We start from the raw sequence: 26,393 nt of genomic DNA, 5'->3' as shown, positions 1-26,393 counted from the left end.
TTCAGTACAAATCGGCAATTTCATACTTTAACCCCTATTATTTTGAAATTTTGAACCCAAAGCTATTTAGACTATTATAATTGTTTTATTTTAAAGTTGGTAACCCCGGCCAATTTTAAGTTTGCCATTTTGTTTATTCCTTGATTGACCATTCGTCACCAATTCTTTCATGCGTTCAGGTCATTGACATAAGCCAATGGTTCAGGTGCTATGTTTCTTTTATGTGTTTTAACTGACAGTTTGTTTTGCCTACCAATTGCCAATTGAGAGGAAGAGTTGCCTTAGTAATAATAATAATATAGTTTATTTGCTAAACACACAACCCTATAACAATACTTTAAAACATTATTCATTATTCAATTATTATTCAGAAAACAATGGCCGTCAAGAATTAGTCATATGAGAGATAAGCAAAAATTTCATTTAAACAAAGCAAAATTGTTGTAAAGTGTTGCTTTTAACTTACACACTTACTATCTTTAACTGATCCTATGTTTGAACAATAATAGACTTTTCATAATCTGTGAAATTCTTTTTATGCAGCCCACCTTCTACCAATTGTGTTTGTCTAATCATGTGTATCAAAATACCATCAGTATCTAATCACATGTGCTTTGTCAGTGATCAGCAAAAAATAACTGTTATTCCAACTGATTAAATTGAGCAAATATTAAAATTGTTGTTAAATTAATCAATTAATTTGTAATTGGCAGTGCAATTAGCATTGATTAAACTGTCTATGGCCAGGTCAGTTACCTGTTTCTTTACCTTTCATGTAGAATAGATTGAAAATAACTGTATATAATATGCTCTAGTTTGTTACTGTCTCTCTAGAGAAACTTTTACCCAACTAGAGATACAGAGTGCATGATTTGATACAGTCAACAAATGTATTTGAAATCTTTAATGTTGTGGTGACAATGTATATTTCTATTTCTGTAAATACATAATGTTTTTTTGTAGGAAAAACTTGATGATGAATACCATAGGAAAATAGAAGAAAATAGAAAAGCTGCAGAAGAACGAACTGCCAAGAAAAGATCTAGAAGGTTGAAGAAGAAAAAGAATGCCAGAGCAAAAGTTAAAAAGCCAAACAGCAGTCAGCAACAGACGACATCATCATTATCTGATAGCTCCAGTGAAGATGAAAATAATAAAACTGACGAAAATGTAAACAAAGTGACGAATTAATAAAAAATACAGAAAACAAATAATGGAAAGGAAAGTCCCGCTAATAATGAAATATTGTAAATAACCGAAATATTGTAATTGAACCCCAAAACAAACATAATATGAATGAAAAAAAGGAAAACTGTGACAATGACAACAGTTAATCGTGTTGATAATGAAACTTAATATTGTACAAACTTAATGAATGTTTTATTTGGCATGTATTCATTTAATTACGTAACATGCCGTAGCCTGCAATATGGATGGCATTTGTTTCATGAAGGTAATGGGTCTTGCCGTGTTTGCTCGTTATTTCAGCTGTCCTTCATTCAGACTCCCGACTCTTGTATCCCGCTGAGGCGGAGGCTCTTGCGGTGATGCCGGTACTGTACACATGTCTCGGTGGACGATCTGCGCCGTGCAATCCTTCGCTTTAAATCCACTTCGCCTGCAGGTCCCGATGGTATTCTTACATTCCTAATGATGGACTGTAGGTACTAAACAAACATGTATGTAACCTTTCGATCCATAAAGGACAATCCCCAAGTACGTGGAAGATGTCAAATGTAACACCTGTCCCGAACAGTGGCACTTCTAAATAAATCACAAACCAACACAAAGTTTTTGAGCACATCTTAAAACTTTCACGTAAAATTACAAGTCAGTAATCGCTGAGATCGCAAGTCAGTAATCGCTCAGCATGGATTTCAAATACCACCACAAACCTCATTTCCTTTGCTGACTATGTGGCATCATATTTTAAATGGATACTTCAATTTCACAAAGACGTAAGGTAGAGACGTTTGACTTAGTGGACAATGATATTTTATTGAAGAAGCTTTCCGGGATAGGACTTGCACTTGACCTGGCTTGTTAAAGCTGTTTACTACCTATCTTGCGACCGCAAACAATATGCTAAATTGAAAAATTATAAATCTGAATCCTATATCACAACGTGTGAGTCAGGGTAGCATTTTGAGACCAACACGCTTTCTTCTCATGATAGATCTTCTCAAGGTTCTCAACACAGTTGTACGTTTGCTGTTTGCAGATAACTTAAAACTATTCCATCTAATTCAGTCACAGATTTTTCGGCTCTGCAGTGCGATATTGACGCGGTACCTTATGGTGTGAAGACAATGGGTTGACATTTAATATCGCTAAATGCAAAATAATGTCCCAAAACACGAGATCAGTATTCAACTATAGGTATTACAATACTTAAACGAATAATCTTGTCGCGATAGCCAAGCTCAACTTTCATAACCACATCCAATAAAACTCTTGGTTTTATCAAGCGAGCATCCTCACAGTTTCGTGATACCTACTGGGGTGGCATTTATGACTCTAAAATTGAACTTCGACACACACTACTCCGACAATATGTTACATCGATATGATTTTATTCAGACATTACCGACAATATGTTACTACCGACATTACTCAGACACTACGCTACTCCGAAAATATGTTACATCGACATGATTTTACTCAGATACTACGCTACTTCGACAACAGAGACGAGATATTTCTTAAAAAAATCTTTGTACTCAGATAAGAAAAATTATCATTACAAATCCACGTAGGAAATTATTTCTTATATGGATCAATATAACAAAAAAAGGTCAACATTATATAATCGGAAATTTATTTTATTAAAATACAGTGTTTTTTAAAATGGGACATCCGAAACCATAGAAGATACAAGGAAACTATCTTAGGAACCATAAAGTTAGTATAGTTATTTATATAAATAACTATACTAACTATAATATATATATATTTATAATCGACTTCATTCAAGAAGGAAGATGGTATATGTGACATGGAAGATGTGATGATATCTGAATTCACAAGGCTTTTTGTTGGTAATATGGGAAGAGCAATGCACTGCTTCGAATTGGAAAATTCCACAGACTTGTACTTGCAAAATCGCACCATAAGCCGTCTGCAAAAAATATGCAAGCATTATTTATAGCAGGGAAAATAGCAGCTATACCAGATGTTCTATCGTGGACTGCAAACCTTCAAAGGTTTTTCACTATTGCATACAAACCAAATTTGATAGTAAAAAGTAGTGATTAAAAGAAGCTTTCAATAATTACTGAACAGTATCGATCAATTCAAAGCCTTGAGGTTTCCATCAACATTAAAATATGCTCTGTTGGGCTCCACGTGATCGATATTTATAGCGTAGCAAATTCATTATACTTGCCTAGTTATGGATTATATTATTTTTTTTGTCGCGCATACTTTTATTACAAATTTCAGTTACGTGCTATATCCATTTTCAATATCTTTTCAACTAAAGAGTGACTAATTATTAAATTTTGTAACTAGAACTGACTAATTAACGACTTTTTTTCGGGTGCACTCAAAAGAAAAGTCTTAAAAGCTCTATCGAGATTAACATATGGCGCTGCCGGAAGTTTTTCTTATGTGGACAGTAAAACATACATTAAAACTACTATTTCGCGAAGTGGACAGTAAAACGTTTATAACTGAAACGGCGTGGCGAACTCAGCACATTTACTTTTGTGGGCCTAGAGCATACTATTTGCCTGGCTTATAAAATGTACCAAATACTCGATTAAAATCACACTAGAATAAGGCACACGTTTCTAAGATATGAATAAATTTCTCATAAACTTACCCAATAATTATTAGTACTGCAAAACTTATTGCCACAGGAATTACGAAAAGACAGTGCCACAACTCAAACATAATTATGTATCTATATAACTTGGTCTACAAAACTGTAAATTGGTTAATTAAATTTTGTAGGTACTTAATACCTTTACCTACATCCACCAGACATTTGTTTCAGTCACGTTATGGTTCATGAAGCCCGCAAACGATAGCTAGGTAAACATTACCCTACATTCATTAAGTAACGGTTGTGTAAATGTAGACGTAGCTAATTGCTATTAGCGTAAGTAGCATTAAAACGCGATGTAAGTTACGACATCATTTTTATTAAAAGTTTTATATTTAATACAGACATTTGAATAAATTGTTTGTTCAATAAGCGATAATGTTACAAAAATGTGAACAGTATAAAGCATCCTGAGTCCCCAGATAATTGTATGTTTAAATAAATACTATTATATTTGCACTTTAGGATGTACGATTTTCAATGCAAATTGTGTAACTGTAGTAGGTAGTATGAATAGTAACGCAACCATTTTTTTATCATCGCTTAATGAACAAGCAAACTAGTAGGAATACGTTAATTATCTCTAAAATACGCTAGTTATCTACTGAATAGATGCCATGACGCTGTCTTCATTTTTCTTCAATATGACAAAACCCTCCATAACCGGTGAAAGAGGGATGTATTCATCTGTGGCGAGCTCTGCTCGTTCACCAAATGATAGCAGTACTGGCGTCGTGTGCGTATGTGAACCTGCGATTGTTTTTGGGGTACCAGCCTTGCCGATTACGTCTACAGCCTGCAAAGAAAATTTTTATTAACAATGCCATTCCATTAAACAAATTCCCGTTCGTCCTACCTATAACTTCAAATTGCAATGTTCTTTTGCTTACCTACCTACATCGGTCGGGATCGACAGTCATTATTGATCGTATTGATGTGTATAATCAGTTAGTAGCCTCTTAAAATCTTAGAAATAAGTTAGTGATCTACAGACAAGTGACATTCCTTGTCACTTTGCAACTATCTCATTTCTTCAATTGTTAAGTAATTAAACGCCAAAATAGACCAAAACGACGACAGTACATTTCAAAAACGTAGTTCCGTTACCTGTCCAACTCGCACGCTGACATTGAGGGGCTGCAGGTTCTCGTCGAGGGTGACTAGCCAGCGTGGCTGCATCGCCGTCGCCAACACATATAGAAGGTAGTGCGATTTGCCTAGGATTACTGGAAGATGGAATAACGTCAAAATTAAGTAAGTGATGTGATTATCTATAAATAAGCTATTTTTGTTATCATTTTCATCTGTACGCGTGAGACCGTAAAGGGTAAAGAGTTGAACGCTATTTAATATAGAGACCCGACTATAGGGCCGGTCTGAAACTTACTAAGGAATCTTTGTAGAAGACACTTTAATTGCAAGCGCGTAGCGTAAACGTCCGGTTGTATGGACATATTTCAAATTCGGAGAAATGTCCGACTGTATGATTAGATCTTTGCACTATGAGAATCACATATAGTTCTATTGACATGGTATTCACTGAATCATTGTGGCGTAAAATGTATTTAGACATAAAATAACAATAAATTGGTTTACATTAAACTAACAAAAAAAAGAATCATCAAAATCGGTTCACAAATTATGGAGTTATCGCATAACATACATACAAAAAAAAGCATACAGTCGAATTGAGAACCTCCTCCTTTTTTTTGAAGTCGGTTAAAGAAAAGATAAAGCTAAATTAAAACAAAAAATTGAAATAAAATAACAAAAAAATAAAATCATTCACAACAACTAAGCAAACATTAAATATTCAACACATTTAAAGTTAATGTCATGTCTGCGGTTGTGGAGTATGTAAAAGGATCCCCTCAGCTATTGTCACCGCCGAGAAAGGCTGTGAAGCTGATTTTCAGTGGACTTTACAACCTAGTGAGTACCGGACGTGTGTGTCGCGAATATACGAGTAAACTTAAATAAATTACGTAAATATTTCTGTAATGTAGCGTGTGGTGTTCTCCTATTTATGTACAGAATACTTAAATAATGAATTTGATACAGTGATAAATGTACAACAAACAAAATATAACTTATTTAGTTTAAAATGGAACCGATTGCGAGATTTGTGTCACGCGGGCGACGCAAGAAGAGCGGGTAGGCGCGCGGGAAGCGGAATGGCGTTTGAACTAACTATTTTTGCAGTCGAGGAAGGCGGTGAGCACGACGAGCAACCCGGCGAGCGCGGGCTGGTTGACGAGCCGCTTATCCGCGTGTGCGGGGCACAGCGTCACCGTGCCTTTGCCCGCATGGCACAGGCCCTGCGCGAGCCGGACCATGAACAGGTGCACAGGCGACTTCCCGTGATACAGGGCCAGCGCACGCAGCATTGTCGCCAGTCTGTTCAAACAATTGTTGTTCCACCAATAACATCGGGTTCGGAAATTATTCCATCGTGGTGCAGTCAATATGTAGGCGTTTGAAAGTACATAAAACTCATTGAAAATTATTGACGTCCTCTATTTATTGTTAAATATGTTTTAATAAGAATACATTTCATACAAGCTTACATTTTTCTATTTTATTTTCAGTCTTTTATGTATTCTGGTATTTTATTATATGTTTTTTGGACCTTTGGCGTGAACTTAATATTTACTTATCTAAAGTAAAATTTTATTTGACTGAAGAACATAGTTGCAAACACAAATAATAGTATGATATTTAAAAAACATGTATCATTGTAATCACATTACAAACCTCGCATTGTTAGTACCGGCACCGACCAGGCCCATAGCGAAAATGGCATTATACGCGACATCGTTATCAGAGTCGTGCGAGTACTTGTTGAGTACGTCGATGACAGACAGTTGCGGGTTGGAGATCGAGCAGAGCGCAATCGCTAATGGCACTGCGCGGCGTACTGCCGGTTCGCCGTAACGACCCTGCCAAGTTAACATCGAGTATTATTTTACATTCAAAAAGTTGTTTTAGTAGCACCCCACGTTTCTTCCCACTTTCTACATAAATTTTGATTATAGTAACTCTCCTACCGACTTTTAGGGTATACGAGCAGGATATGCCAGGGACCTTCTCAGTCGGAGCTGTAGGCAAGCTCACTTCCCGTTGTGCATTTTGCGCAACTAACGGTGTCCACCACTAAGCCGTTGATTCTAAATCTCCACTTTAGTGGCGGAGCTATAGGCACGCTCGCTCACCTCCCTACACCCAAGTGTCTCTCAAGTTCCCAGAAACCTACGCGGCTGGAAGGACCGTAGGATGTCTAACTCTTCCTCCGGGCTAGTGCCGAAGATGCCGGTCGCAGTGTTCTGCGATAATGTCCGGACAAAGCGTTCGACTTAAAGTTTCTTTGAGTCGGTAGCTGCCCACGTGCCTCGCCTTTAGCCCTCATCTAAACCGCTACTAAGGCGCGCTAGTTAACCACAAACCCCGGTGAGTCCTTATACAGTTCGGGTCCATCAGAGACGCCCGTGAAGGCGTATCACTGACGGAGGGTTTGGTCCCGGCGCCCGCCGTACCCTGGTTTTACCGGGAAGCCCATAATCTCCCAGGAATTCCCTATCTCTCGAATCAGTAGATAGGCAAGGTTGCCACCTTTGCAGTACTTCCCTGAATGAGCTCTTTCGCAAAGAGCTCTATTATGTTTTAAAGTGGGTATTGTAACTTTGTGACATTGTAACATCGATTAAGAAACTACGAATCTCAATAGTTCATAAGCATATTTCTCACCAATTGTCCAAAGATACGTGTGCACATTTCGGCGCCAGTCTCCTCTGCGAAAGCGATAACGGCCACACCGAGAGTGGCCACGGCTTGTACCGACGACAGCTCTTTATTGGCTTCCTTTTCCTTGTCCTTTTCCTTGCTTTTGCTATCCTTTGACTTGCCTGGAAGTAGTTAAAATAAAAAGTTAAATCTTTGAAAATTCAACATTAATATAAAGGGTGGAATGGAACGACCAACGAAGTCGAAAACTGTGAAGTCTTAAATGCGTACTTAAATGTACTGAAAATTTTTTGCTGTAAGTGTGGTTTGTTTTCCGAATTTATTTCTTGACAAAGATTTGCTTGTAAAGTCTGTGTTGTCAACCCTAAAACATAAAATCAATAGCTGTTTGGGGCCAACCATACCCGCAACCACAGGGGAGAATAATCAGGGCAAAAATGTTGTATTTTTAATAGGTCGTTCATCAGCAAAATAATACTCCATCAGTCCCTTCCTTTAATCAATCATCATGTGAATGATATGCGCATATTTTTTGTTAATTTTTTTTTTATTACAAATTAAGTGCGCACTTGGTTTCCGTCTCACCTATTGGAAAGTGATGATGAAGTCGATGATGGAGGATGCACTTTGAGAGTCATTAAAAAAAAATAAAAGAAATAAAAACTGAACAAAAAAATTTTAACACCCCTAAATTCCGTGTCTGGGTAATTTTCAGGTAAGTCTTTTGTACACAATTTTGGTGACAATTTCTTTTTATGTAAATCATTATAGAATATCATCATGAAATCTTATTTCATATTTCAGTGTGGTAACCTGAAATATTCTTTAATATTTCACAATGACATATTCGAGTAATTAAATAATAAAAATTGTTACCAAAATTGAATACAAAAAACTTACTTGAAAATTACTGTCCTGATGGCCCAATATTTATATTTACCGAAAAAATAAACCTCTCATAGAGCAGCCTTCAATTACTAGACTAGTCCCCGTAACTCTTAATCCGGCCCTAGCTTAGTAATTAATCCATTTCTATAAAAAATTAACCGTGCTGCTTTGAAATCGCGCCGCCTAGAGTTGAACTAGTTACTTATTGATTATTGATTGCATTATCGTTTTTTTGTACTGATTTATTTTTCAATTGCATTTGAAAATACTTTTAATTTATACTACAAGGAGTTACTAACTGCAAGACGAAGAGTTTGTTGTAATGACTTCAACATTTAAAACTAAATTTACTAAATTTTCTGTTAACTTGAGTTGAGTAGTTGCAATTTTAACAATTATAATGTAAATAAATCGTTTCTTGGAGGTCCGATAAACACCTCCACAGTTCGTTTTCTTATTTTCGAGTATCGATTCAGCTTCAGATAACAGCTACTTCTTGGAATAGTGCCGTATACGTCACTATTGATTGCAAGTAGTGTTTGTATTCAGCATGTGGAAAACCAGATGCTTGCGCGTGTATGTAAGTGTGTCGGGAATGTCTGCAAGAGTAAAGGGGAGGTGGACATTTTCCATATATTCCGTCCTCTTTAAATCCAAGGTAACAGGAAAGCTGTTCTCTCTCACTTTGTGTAACTCTCCCGCGAGTGCCGGAAAAATAAACGGCGCCGTGGAGCGATAAATATACTAACGTCATTCGGCTGCATTAGTAGAGCTGTCGCAATGCGTAAAGTCAACATCTGGATGAGAACATTTCAACTGCACTGATTTTACATTTACAGTAAATAAAGCTCATATATGAAGGGTACTTAACGTGATAATTTGGGCTTTGTCGGTCATTCCGCTCCACCCGGTATTTCACACAATGAACAATTGTTACAGTCCGCATGTATGTAAGTCTATGTTTACTTGAAACTTAAGTGGGAATCTTAATGGTATTACTTACTCTTATTTTTGTCGTCTTTCGAGGTACCCGCCGCAGTGCTAGTGCCTTCTTTAGTATCCTTCTTGTCTGTCTTCTTGAATGCGGTGTCTTCAGTTGATGATTGTTCATTCTAAAATTAAAAAATGTACTTGTATCGTACATAGTGTAATCGGGACACTTTCTACAGACCTTAGGAAAAAACTCTCGATATGTAAAGAAAATAAAAAACAAATAATTCAATTTACGTCAGTCTCGTAGTGTTTAGAGCATATGTGCAGCATCTGTTGCACGACGAGTACGTCACCAGTGCCGGCGTATGCGCACATCGAGAGCGTTGTCTGGCATAGCGATTGCTGCGGTTCCGGTAGAACTTCTAGCGCTGCCATTGTTGCCTCTGTGCGTTCTTTGCAGCCTGTTAGACATAAATGAAATTTAATTGTGAACAGAAATGAAAAAAAAATCCTACTTTTTCATATGAATCAGAATTACTAACAGAATACATCCAGGAAAAATTTTGCTATTCTTTTAATTTATTATTTATTTTTTCCAATTATTCTAGAGCCTGGAAGACGTAACATTTGTTCCTGCTTATTTACGTGACATAGCCTAATTCCATAGTACAATTCAAAAACTCAATTAATTACAAATGTCAATCCGCAACGTAGGCTTCGTCGGGTAGATACAAATAAGAATCAGCAATAGGCTTCGTCACATAAAAATGAACAATGCAATTCGCCACATACTTAGTAATTGTTACTTAATTATGATAATAAAAAGGACCATTCTGAATCGTAAATTACCGTGCTGAATAGCTAACAAAATTTGTTACAACAGGTGAGATCCTGAGCGTGGATCACAACCCCTATCTCTAAGCCGACGACCCAACCCCCTGATGAATTCCTTGGCCTCCGCAACCCAAGTCTCCGCAGTCACGACTCCAATTGGCACAAAATGGTACACCGGTTCCAAGGCACTGTACTTGGCATGTTTCAATTTTGCCGCACACTCCACGGCCGATTCGACGGATCTGGTGGTGTGACTCAGGTGGAACGGTGCAAACGTACTGACACACACACGTAGTGTCTCATGCGCCATGGAACCATTGTGAGACCGTCACCCCTCTTGATATCTGTATGGCACAATTCCGGAGGCTCCAAGGCACAAGACACGATAGCTAATGCTAAAGCGCGGCGAACTAAATAATTTACTGCATGATGTCTTGAAAACCGCCTTGCGCACCTGTGGACAACTAAAGACGTGGTGGCCGTTTTCCTGAACCATAAGATAAATTATATATTATTTATATATTATTTATATTTAACCGCTGGCGTCAGCGATTAATAAATTATAAAGAAGATAAGAAGCAACCGCACACCCTATTTGTTTTTCCCTGTTTACATTGGATGCGCGCATGTAAAAATGTATTTCAATTTTGAACACTACGAAATGGTCCGAGTATAGACCGAAAGAGAACGCCTTTACAGAGCTCAGACTAAGAGATGAATTATATATATATAAAATGTTTCAATTTATGTACTTGGTACTTGGTGTAACGGGCTGGTGTCCGCAACTCGACGTCAAGGCGCCTATTTTGCGTGTGTTTAATTTATGTATTCTTTTTATTCTAAATGAAGCTCCCTTAAAAAAAATATATGAATTTTTTATCACCCTGTCACTGTCATTCCTTGGCCTTTTCCGCGATTTTCTTTTTTTGTTAGTAACGCGTTTTCAAGTAAAAAGTTGTGGAAGTTGTTAACTTATTAACTCACCTAAGAAACACAATCCAAGACCCAAGTGCAGGAATCTCGCGTAAGTGGAAGAGTGAAGGTCCTTATTGTCGTCAATCAAGCGCTGGATGATGGCACAAGTGACCTGAAACGAAAGTATTTATTTGTATGAAGTTTTTAATTATTATATAATTTTGAGCCAAGATATTCAGCACAGCCGATTCGACAATTATCATTATATTTCATCCGCAACCAATCGGTGTGAGTGTATTTTAATTGAATAGTCGTGCCGCCTGTCATGTGTCGCGGGGTTATTATTACTATGCATATCTATTTTAAGACTGTCGCCTCTCCCACGGCATAAAAGATTAATTTTGAATTTTTAAATGTGAGAGAGAATGATTAAGAATCGGCGAACAATACGTGCAATATCGAGCAGGTTATTATTATTATAAGACGGCTTCATTCAGGGTACATGCAGTCCCTTATCACTGCATTAACTGATCTATTGTGATCACCACTAATTACACCTCGGAGCTAAGGCCAACAGTGCTAAAGAATTGAAGGCTCTCCATGGCAACGACAGTTTTGATGTCCTTTGATATGTACAAGTACCTTCCCAGCAGGAACGCTGCATATGTAGGTTATGACAACATCTGCAGACACAGATGCTGTTGTGAATTTTTCATCGTTAAAATCTGCAGATGCGGATGTGTGAAAGAAAAAATTTTTTTTCGGAACAAAACTGGATCATTCTGGCTTTGGTGATTACTGGCCTTTGAGTATAAGATAATAATTTAATTTGATTACAAAAGAGATGAAAGCCAGAAGGCATAGTTATTACAACATTTATTAAGACTTAAAATTTTTAAAGATGTCGTGGGCCGTCTATAAACTAATAAAGCTGGGCTACCTTCAATGAAAAATTTCGTTAGTCAATGTAAACTCAATATTTTTTGTTTAGAAAACAAACAAGTCGTTGACTGCACTAAACGCTGCCGAATTCTCGACCTCTAATTGGCTAATTAGCACTAGTACTCGGCATGCACTTTTACCCAACGATCTTGTCGTGACCTGCAAAACATCCGTATCCGCAATAACTCTGCATCGATTGATTCGGATGCGGAAGCACATATAATTATTATTATTATGCGGATGATCCCCGGTTGCGGATGCAGGTGCAAACATGTGTGACATCTCTATTTCCAGTATGGACCTTCGTACACCCATCAAGGGGCAGGGACATGTGCATGTTCAATGTCACGGGGTTACAAAGCAAAATCACCTTTTAAAGTTTTACTAAAGTTCAGTATTTGAGTGTCAGCGAGAAACTAATGTGCAACTAACGTCCCCGTTGCAGGATCCGACGGCGATAAGTCCGCAGGAGATGGCGGCCAGGGCGCAGATCTCGGGTGGCGCCGCCGTGTCATACAACACCGGCAGCAGGTGCGACAGTACATCCGCGCGCTGCGTGCCCGCATACGCTATGCCCAGACCTGCAAAATAATAGATTATTAATTGTTTACCTATTTATTTAAGGATCTCTTATACTCAAACTCAAATAATCTTCATTTCTTAGGTAAGTGAATTACACATGAAAGCATCACAATGATTAAACTCCACTATGCATTCTTTAGGCAGATTCCCCTGAGAAGAGTGAGTAAGAGACTCTAGGGGTTGCTCATTGCAGATAAATTTTTACACTCCTTTCAGTACTTATAAGTAGTAAATTCGCGTTAATAAACGTGATCATGGATGGTATAATGGAATTTCATTGCAAACGTAACAAAAATGTTGACCAACCGTCTTCCACATTTGTATTTAAAATATCAATCAGATTTCAAAATAACCAACAAATTATTTACAAATAACTTACCCAAAACACTGCCAATCCTAAGGTTGGAGCTGGAATGCAGTACGTAGTCAGATAACAGAGCCAGCGCGGGGTCGCATTCGTTGCGAACTCCGCAGTTGACCAACCCAAGGGCGAGTAACGCGCCTGCCTTGATGTGCTCGTCGGCAGTGTACAGGTACTTGTCGATGGGGGTTAGACCGCCGTCCACATCCCACAGATGGATCATACCAAGAGATGCCGCTGCTGATAACATGCCTAGAGAAACAAGCCATATTATTTGTAGCATTGCTTGGATTTTTATATTTTGCTTTATTTTATTAAATCTAAGCTTTAATTATCATAACTTCACTGTTTACAATGTTATAATAAATAACAGAAGAAAACTAAATCAGAAAAGAAATAAAGATCAATTTTATTAATTTTTTATATAAGTGCGCATTTGACCTCCATCTCAGCTGATGGGAAGTGGCGATGAGAATAATGCCTATTCACTCACGCCTTCAAACGACTCAAGTTATACCATTCAACGAACAAATCTGCAGGCAGGGAATTCTACTTCGTAGCAAACGGCTTTGTGTGCAAAAAATTAATCAATGCTCTGGAAGTCATAACGAAAACACTAATTACCATGGTCCTTGTTTTTATACATCCATTTATTGCCATCCTCAGTGGTGACCAACTTGTCGCGGCCGAAGCCGGCATTGACGAACGCATTGACAAACGTCGCGGATAGATTCTGTCTGGCTGAATCAACTGGGTGTTCCGCAAGGAGAGAAGGACGAAGAGCCGACCCAGCGGACTCAAGCCACGTCTTGTACACTTCTTCTGGAGTTTTAGGTTCCATGATATCAAGCTATAATATAATAGTTCATATTTTATAAGTTGAATCATCAAAATAATTTAATAACACAATTCTCAAAAGCTTTTTAATTCGAACCTCTCTAGCTAGGCTGAGGAAGTGGTCATTAATGTGTGCATTGAGAAGAATGGAGCGAAGATCTTCGTCATCCAGCTCCAGAGGTATGTACTGCCGCGCTAACATATAGCAGAGCTGTTTCTTGATCAATCTGTGAATCAGTGCTTGGATATAACAAGTTTGTATTCGTAAGAGAATTATTATAGTGAAGTTGACAAAATTCTGAAAGAGATCACACAGAGTTACAAAGATTGGCAAGCACATTACAATAAGATGACTAAAATTGGAGGCCTTTGCCCAGCACTGGGATACATCAGGCTAATTGTATAAAAATTGACACTTGAGAATGAGTTCATCTCCAAAAAATATCTTCTTCTTCTTCTTCGTTTTGCTCAATGGCGGTTCCTTCTTTTTAAGATTTCGCCAGTGTCGAGTTTTCCGCTTAGCAGAATGTAAGGGCTACTGCAGCTGTGTTACTACGGTACAACGAGTATTGTGGGAGGACAATGTGAGAAATGCAAGTTTTAATACATAGAATTTAAATTTTGATGCTGCGGAGCTGTTGATTTACCTGAAAGGACGGACACAATATATAAACACAAGTGTTAGTATATTAGATAGAACAAACACATTACAATTTTATGTTATTGCTAGTTATATAATTACATAGGATAACAATAAAAGGGGAGTTAACATAATTAAGGAGTGTTTTAAAATTTGTGGGTTTGGGAATGTATGGGGGAAGGATATCGTACAGTGAAACAGAATATTTGGGACAATTGAAAAAGATGTGGTCTGGAGAACCATCATCAAGCCCGCATTCACAAAGTGAGTTGTCCCTAATCCTAATTTTGGCTAAATGTACAGGAGTACTTGAGTGGCCCAGCCTTAGTCGACATAAAGTGGAGGTGCAAAATTTAGATGCTTCATTGTATTCAAAGAACCAAGGCTTCTTAGGAATAAAATTTTGAATGTCGGCGTAATATTTTCCTTTCACCTTACTAGACTCTTTCCATTCGGCGAGCCATGATGACATCATCTTTTGGGTTGCTAATGAGAATAAGTCATGACAAAATACTTGAGGGTGAGTGAGGCAACTATTATTAGTGGCATCTTTGGCCATCAGGTCAACGGCTTCGTTACCTACTATTCCTGAATGGCCTGGGATCCAGGCCAAGGAAACTCTAATTCCTTGAAGGTGGCACCTGTATAACACGTCTCTAATTATCAGGATACAAGGGAAGTTGGATTTATTACGGAAGGGGTTGGACAAAATAGCCTGGAGACAACTTTTAGAATCTGATAAAATGACAGTTTTATCAACATTATGCGACTCTGTATATAGGAGAGCCTCAAGGATAGCAATGGCTTCACCCGAAAAGACTGAAGAGACCGGTGGGCATTTAAAATTTAGAATTATTTTATATTTGGGAATCCAAACAGCAGCACCAACACACTCTTGATCAGATAGCTTTGAGGCATCTGTGTACATAACAAGCCAGTTGTTCCATTTTTTACTGATGTAGTCCTGTAACCGAACCTCAGCATCAGTGGATTTTTTACTGATGCCTAAGTCAAGAGAGATGTCAGGTTGATATACTAGTGAGTGATAAGGATTGTCAAATAGAGGGTTTAGGACACATTGGTGCACTGGAGAAGGAAGTCGCAGAAATTTAAGGAAGCTTCGGAACAAGGATGGAGTCGTTTTATATGTCCAGGATTTATCGTATGATATAAATTCTGATAATTGATGAAGTTTATCGATAAGCGGGTGGGATGAATTTTGGATAACTTTGAAAAGGAATCTGTCTGCCAAATATTGCCTTCTAATGGATAAATGGTCCGAGCATTCCACCTGCAGGGCGTTAGTGGGAGAAGATTTCATAGCTCCTACTATAATTCGGAGAGACTTATATTGTATTTTGTCTAGGGCACTTAAAGAGGATTTGTTACATGGTTCCAGTAGAAAAGCTCCGTAGTCTAGGTGAGATCGAATTAAAGCATTGTACAGTAGTTTCTGGCACTGTGGGTGTGCTCCCCACCATGCTCCAGACAGTGAACGAAGAATATTAATACTTTTCTCGCATTTTTTAAGAATATGTGTAATGTGTTGAACACCTGTCATTTTTTAATCAACTACAACTCCAAGGAATTTGGCTTGAGTTTTCAAAGGAATGGGCTGATTATCATATTTAATAATAGTATTAGGAGTATTTCTCGCACGGGAAAAGATGACCATGTTACTTTTCTCGACCGACAACGAAAGGCCGTGGTCGGATAGCCAACCACAGAGGTAGTCCAGAGCAGAATTAAGGCGGGCAGAGGCAGTTTCGGTATTGCTATCTGAAATGTATAAGGCCAAATCATCGGCATACTGGAGAACGTTGCAAAATGGATTGAGAGACAGCTCAAGGTCATATGTGTAGAGGCTGTAAAGTAATGGGCTTAAAACTGACACCTGTGGGAGGCCTCTCCAAACGGTCCTTTGTGGTAAAAGTAAGTTGTTAACACTCACTTGAATTGAACGGGCAAAGAGGAGATTAAAAATTATATTAACAAGCCTCACGGGAATACTCAGATTGAGCAGTTTCTGCCTGAGTAACGGAAGCAAAACATTATCATACGCTGATGATATATCTAAAAATACTCCAATTATATGCTCCCGCTTAGATAAACCAATCCAGATGTCAGTCAGGAAAATGCTTAGACTGTCCATTGTACTAACGCCTTTCCGGAAACCGAATTGGCTTTTGGCCAGTATACCCTTGCTCTCCACAATCCACTCAAGGCGATTTTTGATAAGATACTACTATGATGCTACTATGATGATACTAGGACTTTGGACATTGTGCAGGAAAGGGCTATGGGTCTATATCCATTAGGGTCATTACTTTGTTTACCAGGTTTTAATATGGGTATAACAATTTGTGTTTTCCATTCTTCTGGAGGGAGCCCTGTTACAAATATGCAATTGAGGATACTAAGGAACAACTCTTTATTTGCATTACCGCTGTTAACAATAAAAGAGTATGGAATCCCATCCACCCCAGGGGCAGAATCAATGAGGCCTCCCAGAGCTGCTTCGAGTTCCTCTCGAGAGAATGGATCATTAAAAACTGTGTGTGGGGAAAATGATGGGGGTACACCCGAACGGATTGCAATGTCTGTAGGAACTGAAGGAGGAGCCAGTTTATTTTGAAATTGATCAAGCCACTCTGCGGTGTCATTGGAACTAATGTTGCTGTTGCAAGACATAGCACCCCTAAATCTTTTGATATTCCTCCAAACTAATGAAGGGGGGGACCTTGGTGAGAGAGTTGCACAAAATCTATGCCAGCCAAATTTTTTTTTAGAACTTAGTATTCTTGTAGCTTTTGCTGCAGCTGCACGGTAAATTATAAAATTGGATTCTGACATTGTCTGGGCATATATAAGTTCTGCTGTTTTTCTTTCTTTGCAGACTACGGTGCATTCGGAATCCGACCAAGGTGGAGATGGAGGGTACCCCTTATATATATTTTTGATAGGGAAGGATTTTTCTGTTGATGTGAGCAGGCAGTTTCTAAAATCAATATAAACTGAGAGGACATTGTCAGGATTGACTACAGGAAGATGTTGGGTTTCTTGTTCTAAAATACTACTAAATTTTGACCAGTCAGCCCTTGCCAAATTGAATTTTAAATGAGGGCGTGGAATACCCTGCACATTAGTACGGTCAACACGGTGCTGTGTTGACTCTATGATGATGGGGAAATGGTCACTGCCATGTGTTACTGGCAAGATTGTCCAGATAAGTCGGGAGGATATGGATGGGGTGCATAGGGACAGATCGACAGCGCTTCTAATATTTTGAGATGGATAAACTCTACGCGTCGGGGAGTCATCGTTAAGGATGCAGAGATCATATCTGTCAATGATGTCCAAAAAAGAGGAAGATAAATGGTCATTAAAATATGAGCCCCAGGAAGTGTGGTGGATATTAAAATCACCCAAAATTATAAGCGGAGGGCTCAGATGGGAGAGAATATCAGAAAACTCAGCAAGGCATGCATGGTTGGGGTGGGGTATGTAAACTGAGAGGTAAGTTACTTCGAGGGATTTGACAGATACTGCATTGATATGTTCACTATGGGGCGGGAGGGGGATCTGGGAGAAAGGAATAGATCGCGACACAAGGAGGGCGAACCTCCTTGTCCATCTGTTCTGTCGTCCCGGAGACACGAGTAACCCGGAAACCGAACTCGGTCGCCAGGCCTACGCCGCATCTCCTGGATGGCAAAAACGTCAGGAGAGTATTTATTATTTAGAAATAATATTTCATTTTCTTTATTCTTGCTGCTCCGGCAGTTCCATTGGAGTATGGGAGCCATTGGAAAAGGTAAGATTAAGGAGCTGAGACAGTTGGTCTTTGGCATTGTTCGGTAGGGGGACGTCACTAAAACGACCCAAAAGATTGATGATGGTTGATAGAAGATATTAGATTATCATTCGGCAATGAGGGGGTATTTGGCAATGCGCAACCATTTGAGAGTTGAGACCTAGGGGGCTTAACTATGTCCCTATGAGCTTGCTGATTAAATCTTGGACTAGAGCCAGGGAGGGGTTGATGTCTAGGAGTATATACTGTTTTGCGGTAGGGAATGGATTGCGGAGGACTGAGTTGCGGGGAAAGATGGTAGGGGGAAGCATAGTGAGGGGTTGGAGAGGGTTGGAAACCACGAATGTCCGCCCATGCTGTATCAGCAAAAGATCTTCGGACTTGGGCAAATCAGGCAGATGCTTCAGAGTATGAAACATTATCCTGGGACATAGCTAGCTTAATATGTTTCTGTCTTATTTGTTCAGGGCATAAGGGATCTGTTGCTTTATGGCAACCAGAGCAGTACAGACAAGTTGGAATTTCCTTGGTGCAAGATATGCCCTCATGGGCTTGTGCGCAAATAAAACAACGACCTTCTGATCTGCATTGAGTCTGGATGTGTCCAAACCTGCAGCACTTGTTGCATTGGATCGTTGGAAGGACATATGTTTCTACTGGGAGTGAGGTAAAGAAACAATAAACATGGGAGGGCAGTCTTTGTCCAGAGAAGGTTAGTACCACTGTCTGGATGGGGATCCATGTAGGCGAGCCATTACTGTTGTAAGTTTTCCTGTTTAGCCTGCGAGCCCTAACAATAGAGCCATAACCTGTTGGTATCTCCAGTGCTTCTACTAATTCTTCCAGAGTCCATTCTACAGGAACTTGCCGGACAATACCCATTCTGGTTACACTGTAGGTGGGAATAATTGCCTCATATTTAGCTGGGGAAAGAGCAGGGTGTTCAAGGAAAGCATTAGCATCGTTAGAAGATTTAAATTCAATGGAAATTCTATTTCTACCAACACGATTCACACCATCTTTAATAATATTTTTAACATTAATTTTATACAAAAAATGTCCAAATTTAATGGGGCGCAATGCCGTTCCAGACGCTTGATCCGACACAATTTTATTAACGTGAACAATAAATGGGGCCGAATCCTCGTCCGTGTACTTAATTTTCGTGTCCAAGAATTTTGGGTTGTTGTATGTAGATTGAATAGAAGGGGATGATTGCCCGGTATTAGTTTTTTTGGAGGGCAGGGATGTTTCTTCGGCTGCGGGGGCTCGTTTTCTATTTCGGACCGGATTGTCTAACTCCATTATGTCCACTTGGGATTGTGTAAACAATGGCGGAGATGACCGAGCACGTGGCTCGGCATCGCCTCCACCAGGATCGGGGGGCTCGAACATTTACAAGACAAACACAAATATAAAGCAACTATTTATCTATCTACTCACCAATATAATGTATAATAACCACAAACCAGTTAACTAAACACATAACATAGGTCAACAGGGGATATAAAAATGGAAATTCGCCAAAACACAAACAGCCTCTTGCAGTTCCCAACGCGAATCCCCAAAAAATATCGTTAATCATGTTGTGTAATTTTTTTAGGAATACCCATTCCTATCCACCATTCAATATAGCTTTTTCTGAATATCGTATCGAAACTATACAGGGTGTCCCACAAATAACACGCCAGAGCGACACTGTGGGTAGGTGAGCTATGTACCTACCAGCAAAAAAATATTTTGACCCTAGTAAAAGTCTTTTTTATTTTTTTGCAACAACTCTACTCTTTGTTGGGTTTTATGCTATTATTGCCATGGTTAGCTCCCGATGATTGTTATTTTTATTTTTCGAGTATTCTGAATAGTTTTTCCAGGTACAGCAACTAATATTTTACTGAGAAATATCATAAACTATGAAAAAAGTGATTAATTTGGTATACCTCTCGTACCCTTGTAAAAAGTTAAATATTAACTTTGAATAGCTAGTGTGAAAAAAAATTGTATGAATCTGAATTTATAAACGATCTTAAAAACTACTCCACTTAATGCAGAATCAGGAATTGTACAATACTATTGAAATTTTTGATAAGAACTTAGTCATTTAATTTTTTTTCGACATCAACACCCTACTAGCCGAATTGCTTTCTAAACAAAAATTGTGTTAAATTATTGAGCTTTATGACTAACTACTCTGTCGCTAGGCCCCAGGTAGTAAAAAATGAGCGAGAGGTATGACCCTTATTTGTTATCTCTCTCTTACGTCGGTATCGGTCGCCAGGTGGGATCGGGTCGGGTTGGGCCTGTATTACCCGTTATACCTTTGTGTTTTGTGCTACGTACGCGTTTTTCGTTTTATCGCTGCTTCCGTTTCTACACTTTTGACGACTTGGCATCACTTTGGACTTTGATTTGATAACGATCGGAAAAGTTTTTTTAGTAATCATATCAACAACTTGGCATTACTTTGGACCCTGATTTGCGTACTATTTGGACCATGTTGTTTGTGTGTGATCGACGGCTGCGCCCCCGGATACTGCCTTTATACAGTTAAAATGGCAGATCAACAGAATATCGTTGGAGCAAACCCCGAATTCACTCATAGTGATTACGCTGATATGTACCTAATTTTCGGCGAAACTAGACGTGTTTCTGCTTGCGGCATGGTATCGTTAAATGCAAGATTAGCAGCAAGATTGTATGCGGTAAGATTTCCTAACCGTAAGCCACCGACCCATGAGACCATAATAAGAGATGATGCTGCATACAGAGAAGGTAGGAACCCTGGCCATCGTGGTGGAGGCAGACCTCGTACCGTCGCAGACGAAATAGTTTTGCAGGAAGTGTCAAGAGATCCGTCCACTTCAGTTCGCCTGATAGAAAGACGGACTGGCATTTCAAAGTCTACGGCACAGCGAATTTTAAAAAGGCACCGATACCACCTATGTCATATTCAGAGAGTTCAAACTTTACTGCCGAGCGATTACGCTAAACGCGTACAGTTTTGTCAACAAATGCTTCAAAAGCACAGTGAAGACCTCAACTTTTTTAATACGATTTTGTGGAGTGATGAATCAGCATGTCGCAGAGATGGCTATGTAAATCTCCACAATATCCATAGCTGGCAGTTAGAGAACCCGCACGAGAGAAGAGAAGATCGGTCCCAACACCAGTTTAAAATTAATTTATGGACCGGAATTTTCAATGGGGAAATATTTGGTCCAGTTGAACTGCCTCCGACTCTAAATGGCGAAAATTATTTAGAGTTTTTACAAAACCATTTGCCAAACCTTCTCGAAGATGTGCCAATAGCATTACTAAGAAGAATGTGGTTTCAAAATGATGGGTGTCCAGCCCACTACGCTCGCGACGTCCGAACGCACCTCGACCAGACGTTCCCACGAAGATGGATTGGCCGATTGGAACCAATTTTGTGGCCACCGAGATCACCTGATCTGAACCCCCTCGACTTCTTCTATTGGGGGTGCTTAAAAGATAAAGTTTACTCCAAAGCTATCACTACAGAAACCGAACTACGACGACGAGTCTATGAAGCAGCTCGAGAAATTTTTCAAATGAGTTTGAGGCGTCTGAGAAGCTCATTCGTCAAAAGATGTCGCATGTGCATTAGAGTCAGAGGGAGGCAGTTTGAACACTTGCTTATAATATCTAATAAAAATTAAATTATTTAAATTTTATTGTTTTATTTTCCATTAAGTAAAAACGGCGACAAATCAAGCGACACACAAAGGCACTCTACCACGATATTAGTAGCTAAATCCGCATGCTTTTGGGAAGTTTGATTTGTCACAGTTTGTTTGTACCAGTTCAGAGAGAGAAAGAAAAGCCTAGTAACTATCTCACTCCTTTATTACGAATACAACGTGGGAAAAAGATTGATGCGCCGTTACCTAGCGCTTAGCAATTAATTCATTTAAAAGTTTAAATTTAATTTAGTTTAGAAACTGATTAGGCTGGTAGGGTGTTATGACGAAAAATAAATTAAATGGCTATGTTCTTGTGAAAAATCTCAATAATATTGTACCATTCCTGATTCTGCATTAAGTGGAGCAATTTTTAAGATCATTTGCAAATTCAGTTTCATACATTTTTTTCACACTAGCTATTCAAAGTTAACGTTTAACTTTTTACAAGGGTACGAGGTATACCAAATTAATAACTTTTTTCACATTTTATGACATTTATCAGATAAAATATTAGTTGCAGTACCTGGAAAAACGATTCAGGTTACTTGAAAAATAAAAACAACTACCATCTGGAGCTAACCCTGGCAATAGTAGCAAAAAACTCAACAAAAAGTAGAGTTAATCCAAAAAAATAAAAAAGTGCAAATATCTCGAAAACTAAAAGACTTTTACTAAGGTCAAATTATTTTTTTCTGGTAGGTATATAGCTCACCTACCCACAGTGTCGCTCTGGCGTGTTATTTTTGGGACACCCTGTATATCAATATTCGAAATCGCATTTCGAAACTATACATATATTTTCTGACACTATTATATTCATGGATACAGCCCGCGTGCGCGCTGCATTGATACATTGCCGTTACTGATATTCGGAATCAGATTTCGAAACTATATATTATTGGACGTGTGTGTTGGATTGAGTGAGCACCCTCTGTAAAATGTTTAAAATGTTAACACATCACATGTCAATTAGTAAAAGTTCTAAAACAATTGTAGAAACCAATCTTTCTATTTGTAAAAAGATTAAAACAAGAGAAAAATAACTTAATGTGTATAAAAGTATTAAGTTTACATATAATATTATTGTACTAGTTTTTAGTAAAAGTTTAGTTAAACTATCGTTTTCAATTACAGATCGATTAGTGCCTTTTTCAATTTTTTACAAATACTTTCTTATGCTCACTCAATCCGCACGTTTTTAAAAGGAACGATTTCTTAAGAACCGGTAAAGTTCTAACTACATTACATTAAGTTATTTTTCTCTTATTTCATCTTTTTACAAATAGAAAGATTGGTTTCTACAATTGTTTTAGAACTTTTACTAAATGACTAACACATTCTAAACGTTTTACAGAGGGTGCTCACTCAATCCACACACACGTTATTATTGGATATAGTTTTACAAGAGCAATGCGGGCCAATGTTAGTATACAGTTTCGAAGACGCACAAAAGATGGTTTCGTGTTGATTTCCACTCAGTGAATATCTGATGCGAAGCAATATCGGTATATACACGAAATTATATGGAAAATATATAATTTCGTGTTGGTATCCATCGCTCGGCTTGATTCGGCATCGCTATAAAATACGCGATGCGGAGCAATATCGATATATAGTTTCTAGGATACATGATATCGGATATTCGATTTTGCCACAATATATAGTTTTAATAACTATATATGATTTGTGACGCTTCCTAATTTATTTACTCCATAAATTCTAGAACTCAAAGAGTTATACATTCTCTTAATAAACATGTTTGTTTACTCACGGATCATTACAAGTATTGAAGACCTCTTCACACTTAGCTTTGTCGTGCAACTGCATGGCTACTAATAGAGCGCGAGGGTACTCTCCAAAACGCCGGTATGTGTCCAGCACACCTTGCAGAATTTGAGTTGACTCAGGCTCAACCACGTAGCTGGCACAACTACAATGCAAAGATGAAGTATTCAGATATGTACGGAAAAGTATAAACAAAAGAACTCTGCATCTAAATAAGCCTTTATGTTTTAATTTATTCACAGCTGTCTAGGTTAAATTTAGGGAAAAACAAATTTGCAATATCTTGTCATCGATGAATTTAAAGTACTTTCCTAAATTAATTCTAGGCTGGGTGTTCCGTGTAATGTCCCGGAGTGATTTCTGTTGCTCTGATACTTATAGAATAGAAATTTTATAGTTTGAGACCAAGTAAGGGGAGTGTTTGTCTGACTCATTATTATTATTTACTTTAAATAAAAAAAGCATTATTTCTTACCCAATCAAATACAGACAGACTCTAGGATAGTTGCTTTGATCCATGTGTTGTGTAAGCAAATCAAGGCGATCAATCTCCATCAATAAATCACATGCCTGGATCTCAGCTGAGTGTTTCATGTCAAACGATACCACATCTTTCACTAATGGGAGCAGTGTCTCCATGTTGTCTACATTCCAGTCTTCTGCTATTTCACCTTCTAATTGCCTGGTTGACAAGAGTTTATTTTGTTATAATAGTCCATTTCACATAGGATGGGTACAGTGACATTTCAAATTTTTAGTTTACATGCATACTATTTCAATTACTCTCACAATCAGATTAAAAAAAGAAATAGTATATTTGTTACAATAGACCAAAAACAAACAATACTTGTTTTAATCACAATAATAAGTAAAAATGACAGTATATAAAGTAGACAGAAACTAAAGTGATAAAGACTAAAATAAATTACCCGAACTACTTGATGCGTAAACTGGAATATTTATCCATAGAGATTTATACCATAGAGTCAATAAATCAAATTGGCTATTGTGTATCTCGTATCAGCAGGTAAGCATACATCTTGTATGCCTGGTAGTTTTCTTTTCTTTTGAGCTTTGCATGATGTTTTGGAGTAATTGTACAAATTTCATTTTGTTAGTGTAGATTTATGCCTTTTTTTTAACTTTCTGATTGGATGTTGTTGATTTTTTAAATTGTTGTGTAGCTTTTTAGTAATTTAATAACATAAAACTTAACAGAATCCTATTTATTTTGTTTATTATTCATTCTTAAAGTATAGTCTCTAAATTAATTCTCTCTTCATTATAAAATATCTCAATACGATATATAATTTGATATTTTCCATTCAATTTTACATCACTACATCTCAAGAAACTTATATCAAACGTCACCATATTCAAGCTATGTAATATATGTTACAACTAAATATACATACATAAGATACTTATTTTATTGAATATCATAATGTTTTTACTACCCTATAGAGAGCAATAGTCCCAGCGTGGCCGAAAAAGTGGCTGGTTCTCCAAAGGATTTTTTTTTGTGTTTGTTTAATTTTTGTATCAATAATTCACATAAGATTTTATAAAGCAAGTACACTGTTGTAATTGGACACAAAAATCAAACATGTGTTATGAAAGTCAAGTGTTATAAATAATGTTGATGGGATGGAAACCATCCTTAATATTAAATGTATTGTCAATATTACAAGATTACAACAAGACACATTACCTGACATATTCATGACCCCAATCTCCTACATTTGACATGGTTCCAAGAAGACAGTATTTCAAACATTCCCTCTTTTCTGCAGCATCCTAGAAATGGAAGTTGGCTATTATAAATTAAACAATCAAACAAAATACATAATAATACTTGTCACAATATATTTTCGGTAGGTACATAAGCAAAATATATTAATATAAAATGCTATTATTTTTATAGAAGCAGGTCAAAAAAGTATGTTTACTTACTGCAGAGCCACTGACACCCATAGCAAGTACTGAAACTACATCGGCACAGAACTTCTTTGTTTTAGGATCTTTGATCTTCTCATACACTTGCTTCAATGCAGGGTAGTGCTCTCTGAGAAACTTCAAAGGTTTAGGGACTGATGTCATTGATGTTGTAGATGTCCTAATAAGGTTGCTCAACATTTGCAGTGCCGGAAAATATAGATCGACTTCATTTCCCTGAATCACAGAAACAAAGAGTAAGGTTATGGCAATAATTACCAAATATTACAAAGATAATTCACAAAAATACTCACCACAAGCTTCTCAACAAGCATGTTGAGCTCTTCTTGAAGTTTTTTGTCTTCCTCCGACTGAAATTTGGAGCATAATTAGAAAAAATAACGTACAATCTTACATATGAAAACTGAAGAAAAATGTAACTAAATCTTACTAGATCATCGTTGGGTGCTGGGGCAGGCTCCGCTTTTTCCTTCTTCGGTTCTTCTGGTTTATTTTTTAACGTCATTTTTGCACAATATCAATTTCCTAGAATAAAATTTTAAGATGTGGATGAGTATCGCAAAATTTGACAAGTCACGGCGTCAGGGTATCGAGGTATAATTTAAATTCCTACCATGTATTTCTACCGCACGTCA

The 26,393-nt window shown here is 37.8% G+C and overlaps 3 protein-coding genes across 3 annotated transcripts in view; 1 reads left to right on the top strand and 2 right to left on the bottom strand.

Annotated features, from left to right (window-relative positions):
* The window catches only part of LOC113235783 (PRKR-interacting protein 1 homolog), a 9,333-nt gene extending 6,677 nt beyond the window's left edge, over positions 1–2,656 (top strand). Inside the window, exon 4 of the mRNA XM_026471683.1 lies at positions 964–2,656. Coding sequence (XP_026327468.1) covers positions 964–1,191 — 228 coding nt within the window. The 3' untranslated portion in view covers positions 1,192–2,656. The remainder of the gene's footprint in view (positions 1–963) is intronic.
* A 1,376-nt stretch (positions 2,657–4,032) lies between these two features.
* Positions 4,033–26,278, bottom strand: LOC113235897 (26S proteasome non-ATPase regulatory subunit 2). The gene is made up of 18 exons (XM_026471821.1): positions 26,189–26,278; positions 26,052–26,108; positions 25,756–25,974; positions 25,514–25,599; positions 24,278–24,484; positions 23,789–23,947; positions 13,957–14,086; positions 13,647–13,872; positions 13,041–13,274; positions 12,512–12,660; positions 11,207–11,309; positions 9,683–9,849; positions 9,459–9,567; positions 7,571–7,728; positions 6,581–6,765; positions 6,018–6,223; positions 4,934–5,052; positions 4,033–4,622 (listed from the first exon to the last, which is right to left on the bottom strand). The coding sequence occupies exons 1-18, from the start codon at positions 26,261–26,263 to the stop codon at positions 4,428–4,430; spliced, it is 2,784 nt and encodes a 927-aa protein (XP_026327606.1). The 5' UTR covers positions 26,264–26,278; the 3' UTR covers positions 4,033–4,427.
* Positions 14,095–17,250, bottom strand: LOC113235899. The gene is made up of 2 exons (XM_026471823.1): positions 15,986–17,250; positions 14,095–15,910 (listed from the first exon to the last, which is right to left on the bottom strand). The coding sequence occupies exons 1-2, from the start codon at positions 16,058–16,060 to the stop codon at positions 14,567–14,569; spliced, it is 1,419 nt and encodes a 472-aa protein (XP_026327608.1). The 5' UTR covers positions 16,061–17,250; the 3' UTR covers positions 14,095–14,566.
* Positions 26,279–26,393: the final 115 nt, after the last annotated feature.

The sequence above is a fragment of the Hyposmocoma kahamanoa genome, unplaced genomic scaffold, assembly GCF_003589595.1.
Source record: "Hyposmocoma kahamanoa isolate Upper Pololo Valley unplaced genomic scaffold, ASM358959v1 88, whole genome shotgun sequence".
Lineage (NCBI taxonomy): Eukaryota > Metazoa > Arthropoda > Insecta > Lepidoptera > Cosmopterigidae > Hyposmocoma > Hyposmocoma kahamanoa.
This window is presented reverse-complemented; position numbering and strand designations above follow the sequence as displayed.

What these genes read in the sequence shown, in the direction of transcription:
- LOC113235899 (XM_026471823.1), bottom strand. Translation starts at nt 16,060, where the DNA reads ATGACAGGTGTTCAACACATTACACATATTCTTAAAAAATGCGAGAAA. An exon ending in ATATTCTTCGTTCACTGTCT is followed by an intron (nt 15,911 to 15,985) that starts GGAGCATGGTGG and finishes CACCTAGACTAC; the next exon opens with GGAGCTTTTCTACTGGAACC.
- LOC113235897 (XM_026471821.1), bottom strand. Translation starts at nt 26,263, where the DNA reads ATGACGTTAAAAAATAAACCAGAAGAACCGAAGAAGGAAAAAGCGGAG. An exon ending in CTAAACACTACGAGACTGAC is followed by an intron (nt 9,568 to 9,682) that starts GTAAATTGAATT and finishes TTTTAATTTTAG; the next exon opens with AATGAACAATCATCAACTGA. An exon ending in CACGTATCTTTGGACAATTG is followed by an intron (nt 6,766 to 7,570) that starts GTGAGAAATATG and finishes TTAACTTGGCAG; the next exon opens with GGTCGTTACGGCGAACCGGC.